This window comes from Nelumbo lutea, chromosome 1, assembly GCF_056320005.1.
Source record: "Nelumbo lutea isolate HS-2025 chromosome 1, American lotus-T2T, whole genome shotgun sequence".
Taxonomy (NCBI): domain Eukaryota; kingdom Viridiplantae; phylum Streptophyta; class Magnoliopsida; order Proteales; family Nelumbonaceae; genus Nelumbo; species Nelumbo lutea.
Window position 1 is genome coordinate 122,221,836 of NC_142684.1, and position 7,565 is coordinate 122,229,400.

Here is a 7,565-nt window from a genome sequence, read left to right on the forward strand (position 1 = left end):
AGAATTTTCTAAAGACAAAATTTATTGCTCTATGTTTAAATTTATTGATAAAAAATATGGGCAAATAAGGTAATCTATTATTGATATTAAATAAGTTGAAAATAGGTAATTTTAAGATAATCAATGCATTCAATTATCTCTCATCAAATCTCAACATTTAAGGTATTAACTTACATTCATCTTCATTGAATCATATATTTAAATCATTTTTGTTTCTTCTTATCATTAAATTCTATTAATTAAATCTATATATAATAAATTAATAATTCCAATAACATAAAACCTTATAAATTTAAAATCTAACCAGAAAAAATAGTGTTTTCATCTAGGTAGTGGTAAGAAATTAAACCATTTGGGTCAAATGGGCCAATCCATGATGCTACAATTAAATAATAAAAATAAAAAATAGATAAAATGCAAAAAATAGAGAAATTAAAAAAGGGAACATTTTAACATCATATATTAGACATATTAAGCAACAATAAGTATGATAAATAAGAAATGTTTTTATTAATGATGAAAATGGAATGTAAAATTTAAGACCAATTGGAAATAAAACTATTTTCCTATTCTCTCATTTAATCTTATATTATCTAAGGTATATTCTCTCATTAAATCCTATATTTAAGATATAATTTTCTCATCATTAAATTCTATTAATTAAATCCACAACATTAATTTTAATAGTATAAATATAAATATTTTGAGAAGTAGTTTGAAAATAAAACCATTTTCTTTTCTCTTGGTGGTGGGTAAGCAATTTAACCATTTAGGGTCAAATTGGTTAATGAATAATGTCATAATTAAATAATAAAAAAATTAAAATAAATAAATATATGATATAAAAAATAATTAATTATTTCAAACAAAAATTAAGTGCAATAAGTAAAATTATTTATATATTGTAGATGAAATATATAATTTAAAACTAATCCCAAAGCAAATTAATCTATTTTCTTATATAGATGGAGGTCAACGGTCCAACTTTTCAAAGAAACTCATGATATCATAATTGAAATAAAACATTTTGGAACATTTCTATATTAAACAAAAATGCTTGTTGAAGTAAAAATTATTTTTATTAATGATAGGCTGATAGCAATGAAAAACAAAATTTAATAATAATAATAATAATTGCTTGTAATTTAAAATTTTCATATGCAATGTATGTATATATTTACTACAAGCATTTGAATTTATTTTTTATCATATTGTTATTTTTATTAATTTTTAATTTCTATCTTAACTATAATATATCTAAAATTCAAGAAAAAGAAAATTATCATGTACAATGCACATGCCAAATTACTAGTAATAGAAAAAATAGTGATTTAATTATTGATGACATGACGGTATTTTGATATCACAAAATGCCCGAAAACAAAACACATGCATAGAAACGAAATGATAACTTCACCAATACCATTAGTAACAGCCTCAACCCTCTTAATAAAGTACGCTATGGTGAAAATATTATAATTTATAATTTAATAACCCCTAACACCTAAAAGTTCAGAACCGTATATGAAAATATTATAAATTAATATGTTATTTACATTATTTATGGTTAAAGTTAGGTCGGTATCGAGTTGAAGCGTCTAGGGTTGGATCAGGTTCGAAAACTCCCGCTATGTTGCAGGATGCATATTTGTGAAGAAAAATTTGATACTTATTTGTAAGCCTTGCTTGCACAGAAATGCATCATCAGTTCATCACTCATTCACTCTCTCATTGGGCATGATACAAGTCAAACTCTCTCAACGCGCAGAATCTCAATGGGGTTCCAATATCTTGGGTATAGAAGAAGTGGATCAACTCCAAATATTTGTTGTGTTTATTACTAATTTACTATTCACTGACAATGGGAGTTGATACATTGTTTCATTGCAATTCGGGAGGAGGTACCGCTGCCCACTTTTGTCGTTGGTGTTGGATTGTTGGATCGTGTGAATAGTAACTAGTAGGTAGTAAAGACAACCACCATCGCTAGAGCTTAGAGATGGAAAAAAAGAGAACCAGTACTACAAGGGATTGTCTTCCATCATCACCGTGTCCTTAAACTCCTGGAGCATCTTCAACACTTGCCACATCGTGGGTCTCTGTTCCGGAGATGTCTGACTGCAGGTGGTGGCTATCTCAACAAGTATGGCTAGCCGGTTCTCTTCGCCACCGTCGCCATCCCTGACGGATCTGACCCAATTAAGCAGATCACTAGATATGAGAAGGGGATACTGGGATGGGGGTTTTCCGGTCAGAAGTTCTAGTAAGAGGACGCCGAAGGAATAAACATCGGATTTGGAGGTGGCTCGACGACTGGACTTGCGGACCTCAGGGGCCCTATATCCGGCGGAGTCAGGAGTTTCATCTTCGGAAGAAGTATCGGCGAGCACAGCGAGGCAATAATCGGTGAGACAAGCCTCAAAGTCGGGACCCAGGAGTACATTGGAGGATTTGAGGTTGCCGTGAACGAGCCTGGATGCTTGATGTAAATATGCCAGGCCCTGCGCCATGTCCTCTGCTATTTTCAAGCATGAAGTCCAGTGGAGTGGCCTAGCCCGTGTTGATCTCGAACCTGTGTCATTATTTATTATTTTATTATTATTCAAATATTAAATTAATGAATTCGGGACTCGAAAAATACACAAATCCATGAACTATTAATATTAGGGTTCCAGCATCAATGTAGCAAGCATCTAGACGGACAAAAACAGTTGACACAATTTTGCTACGAGCCTACGACGCAAAATCAAAGCCTTAGATGTATTGCAAGGGTGACCCCATCCCCATGTTGAATTAGTTGGGGGCCAGGGCCACAGTAATACACCATGATCCATGAGCCCATGATTATCGGTTTTAGCCCAGCCCTACAACTACAATCAGGTCGCAGCAAAAGTGAACACCCTCCACTTTTACTGCGACATTGTTTTAGCGATACGCTAAACAATGAATAAATCAGAGCCTTTGATGCATTGCCATGTCCCCACAATGATTCTTGGTTTTAGCCCATCTCGTAGCAAAAGTGAACTTGCACATCAGTGTGGAGCCCACATTTCAGAGTAGTGATTATCAAAAAGTCGTCATTGCCTCGTTGGCAATTGTCTGGACTCTGGACTCCCCGAAAAAAGCATCCAAGTGGCAATTAATGTGTAGTCACTCAAGTATTTGAACCAACGAACGTGGTAGGCCCTAACCATTATGTTTGCCATGTGTACAGATACCTTCTCTGACGAGTGACGAATGCACGGACGTGCACTGCCCCTACATTCCACCATGATGGAAAGGTATCTGAATTCTGAAGAGTTACATCATCCCCATTCTTTTCGTTTTCTTCTTTCGAGGAAAAGAAAAAGGGTGGGGTGAGACGGGATCGCTGGTTCCACAGCCTTCTCCCATCGGCGACAGGCGAGACTGTCGAAGTCGGGACTCGTTTCTATGCAGGAATCTCTGTTTCACTTTGTTTTTAATTAATTATAGGATTGGGCTTTCCTAATTAATTATTATTAGTTTGAAATTAAGCAACCACGACCTGCAACACCGAGTCGAATGGCTTGACTCGGTGGCGAAGCATTGAGTCCCGCCAATTGTGGGCACAATAGAATGGACTTATGAGGGTGGTGGCTAGCGTACCGTGTACGAGGGAGAAGAGGCTTCCGTTGGGTTGGTAATCGTAGATGAGGAGTCTCTCTTCCTTGGTCTGGAAATAAGCTCTGAGCGGAACTAGATTTGGATGTCGGAGGCCCCCAACAGATTCCATGTGGCGCTCGAACATTTCCTTACTTGTGACCGCCGTCTTACCGGCGTCGAGTCTCTTTACGCTGACGATGAGCTGGTTGTCCAACACGGCCTTATAAGCCGTACCGATTGTCCCCCTACCTAGCATCTCGGCCGAAGCCCTCATTAACTGCTCTAGAGTGTACACCTGCGGCTCCCCTGCACAGAATATCAAGCACCCACTCTTCGCCACCTTCATCCCTTGCATCTTTTTCACCTTCGCCTCCAATTCGTTCTCTTCTTCTACGCGCATTACAGCAGCAGCGTCGGCGGTAGCTACTAAATCCGAAGCCATCATCGGTGTCAGGACCCCTTGGCCTTTTCGTCTGTTTAACGTCAGCAGAAAACACACCAGGGAGCCAAGTAGAACTGCAATCCCAAATGAGATTCCCAGGATTACGTTCGTTCGCTGGTGCTCCTTCTTAGACGGCGGGGGTAGAATAAACCCTTGCACCTGTTGGTTCTGTCCGGACGTTGCCGGGGAAGGTGCGGGTACCGAGGACCTGAAGAAGGGTAGTTGCGGGAAGCATTCCTTGCGTATAATCTCGCCGCAGAGACCAGGGTTGGAGGAAAAGGCGGAGGTGTCGAAACGGGAGAGCGTGGGAGTGACGGGTACAACGCCGGTGAGGTTATTCCGTGAAATATTGAAGACTAGGAGAGAGGACTGGTTAAACGGAGGGACGGCGCCGACCAGCTGGTTCTTATCGAGCCGGAGATAGTAGAGTCGGTCTAGACGGGTCAAACCGGAAGGGATTGGGCCTGTAAGGTTGTTAGAGGAGAGATCCAAGGTGCGAAGGCGATAGAGAGACGATATAGAAGCGAGGATTACACCGGAGAAGGAGTTGTGGTCGAGGAAGAGGGTCTTGAGGTTGACGAATCCGGAGAGGTCGGGGATCGGCCCGGTGAGCGAGTTGTTCTGCAAGCTGAGGATTCTGAGCTGGTCAAGACGAGTCAATGTGTCGGGAGCAAAGACACCGGCGAGGGCACAACCTTCGAGGACGAGGCGAACCACTTTGCCGTCTGAGCATTTCACTCCCTGCCAGTGACAGTAGTCGAAGCGTTTCTTAACCGAGAAGGGCAGGTTGTTATGCAAATCTGCTTTTGATTTGAACGCTAGAAGTGAGAGAGCATCAGAGGGAGGAAGTAAGTTGACCGGAGGCGAAATCAAGGCGGTAGGATGAGTAGTAGCGGTAGCTGGAACTAAGCTGTGTAGAGAGAGTAGTAAAACTGAAACAATGATTGCAAGGAGAAACGAGAACATTTTCATTCAAGGGTAGTAGTTCTTCTTTCCCTTCCCTGCCGCATTGGGTTTCTTTCGTTGCCAAAAAAAGAAAATGAGAGGGAGGCAATGAGGCTGGATTCTTGTTTGAGAGCTCCAAGTGTTCCTCTGATCTCTAGTCTCTCTTCACCGTGAAGCATCATTATCATCAATGTCTATGACGTGCATTCCCCATTCCGCTTCTTATGTTCCAGAATCCAGAGAGGGAGGATAGAGTAGAGTAGACGCCAGAGAGATAGAGAGACCAGATATCCCAAGGAGTGTGTAGAGCGACAAAGTACTGCTCAACCAGACTACCACAAGTAGGTGACAGCTCTGGGAAGCAGAAGCAGCTGTCCGTCTCGTGAAGTAGATGTAAAAAGGAGGTAGGGAAAGAAATTTCTCCTTCTCATGTGTAAATCCGAAGGTATGCTTAGCCCAGTCAAATACCCGCAAGGAGAAAAAAGTCAAAAACCTTTGCTCCATCCGACGGTAAAGCAAAAAGCCACGTCGCCCATACTTGAGAAGATATTAAATCACTATGACGTACCTGGTGTTCATGGATTACGTGGCCGTGCTTTACGCCGGCCGATCCTCCGCTGCTTGTCGTGGAAGAAGCATAAGTGGAGACCGAGACTCCGTGAATGCGACGATGTTTAGGACTGTGCTTTGTTCTAATCATGCTCTGTTAAGGGATGATCGCCAGGTTTGGGTTTTCACCGGATTTGGTTAGATTAAAATACTAATAGTAATAAAGGCCAAAAGCACTCTGGATCCTGGATCCACTGTGTTTGGACTCGAAGGGATTTTCTCTTCGAGTGACAATTCTCTAAAAAGTTTTTCTTTGTTAAAAAATAAATATATAAATAAAGCCTTCAACCTTGAGTTCTAAAACCGTCTGGCTTCCGTCTCAACCCTATAAATCTAAACTCTCTCTATACAAATCGTCACCAATCTCAAAGATGAATTCTCTCTGTATAAATCATCACCAATCTCAAATATGAACTCTCTATGTATAAATCATCACCAAGCATTTATTAGGATGGATAAATCATCATCATTCATATATATTTTATGAATGATCTATATAATTGATCATAAATATTTAATTTTTGTATTTTATATGATAAATATATTAAAAAAATATATTGATAAATTAATATTAATTTTAATAAAGTGGTAGTAAAATAATAGAAAAAATATTTAAATATTTAAAAATATTATTTTGTTGATAAAAAACTTTAAAATAATTATGTTTAAATAAGTTAAAAAAGAGTGAAAAATGAGCATCATTGGGCTTGTGCTAGAATTGACATTAAAAATATTATTTTATTGATAAAATATTAAAAATTTTTATTTCAAACTTTAAAAATAAAAAAAATATATATATAGAAGAGATGTATTGCATCAAAATACAATGTAGAAATATTATGGACCTGCCACATCCACGAGATATAAATGTGGCTGAGATTTTGGGTTGTGGACGAGGATGGTCCACGATATATTGTGGACCAATCCCGTCCACGATCAATAAAACGGTGAATTCACCCTATGGTGTGGACTGAAATGGTTCATCCACGAGATGAACACACTATCAAGTACCACCGAAGTTATACAAAGTTTTGAAGGTAATTTAATTTTTGTTTTCATGCTCTGTTTTTTCTTCTTTTTTTTTAACCTTTTTTCTTCTTTTGTTAAAGATCAAGCTCATGAAATGCATTAATCACTTGAAGGGGATCGTCCTTTACATAATCAAAGATATTAACCAAAGGGGGAAGCTGTTAGACTCATTAAAAATGGAAAAGGTCTGCTTTCATTTTGCATGTCACCTCATGAGTTATATTGTTGAACCTAATTGGAGTAAAGGAAAGTTGAGAGTCTTTGAAATGGCTGGTTCCGATCAAACACTTGGTGCCAATAACCAACAAGAGCGATATGGGCAGTGTCTGCTGCATGTGGAAAATGATTATATTATGGCCACTCATCATATTGACCAACTTCTTGTTATGGTCGCAATTCAGGAATAATACAAGCCATGAAAAAAGCTCTAATGTATTAATGTAGCGCGAATTGCAATTTACTTTAAACCAATGAAAAGGGAAGAAGCCAGCTCCGAAGTATCAACGTTGAGATCGCTCCCGTTGCCCTCGTTCTGTTAATTATTTTGAGGTTTTTATTGAGTCGGTTGTAAATTTACTCCAACATGTCGAAATGTGATTTCTTCTACAAACGCACCGGATTCGGTGTGGGGAAAAAGCCCAAAACCAAAAGAAAGTGAATTAGTTGACCGCCTGCCGAATTTATGGACGTACGGTGAAGTTAATGGTTCACGAGTTTATTTGTTCGTTTAGGATGAAGATAAATGGAGTACTGGCATGATGGGAATGGAATCGAGCATTTACAATAGGAGTAGGAGGTCAACAATTTTCAGACAGACGGTTACTCCTCATTCACCACAAATCACAATTTCTGAATCCATTCGTTACGTGTTGCTTGTTGGGAATATGATGATGCGGCCGGGACACGGGAGTCGGGA

General features: G+C 38.9%; 1 protein-coding gene across 1 annotated transcript; it reads right to left on the minus strand.

The window, feature by feature from the left end:
* Positions 1-1,807: 1,807 nt before the first annotated feature.
* LOC148877227 (putative inactive receptor kinase At5g67200) lies at positions 1,808-5,910 on the minus strand. Its single transcript, XM_088983240.1, has 2 exons — positions 3,628-5,910; positions 1,808-2,572 (listed from the first exon to the last, which is right to left on the minus strand). Exons 1-2 carry the CDS (start codon positions 5,036-5,038, stop codon positions 2,022-2,024), a joined length of 1,962 nt encoding a protein of 653 aa, XP_088839366.1. The 5' UTR covers positions 5,039-5,910; the 3' UTR covers positions 1,808-2,021.
* Between the last annotated feature and the right edge of the window lie 1,655 nt (positions 5,911-7,565).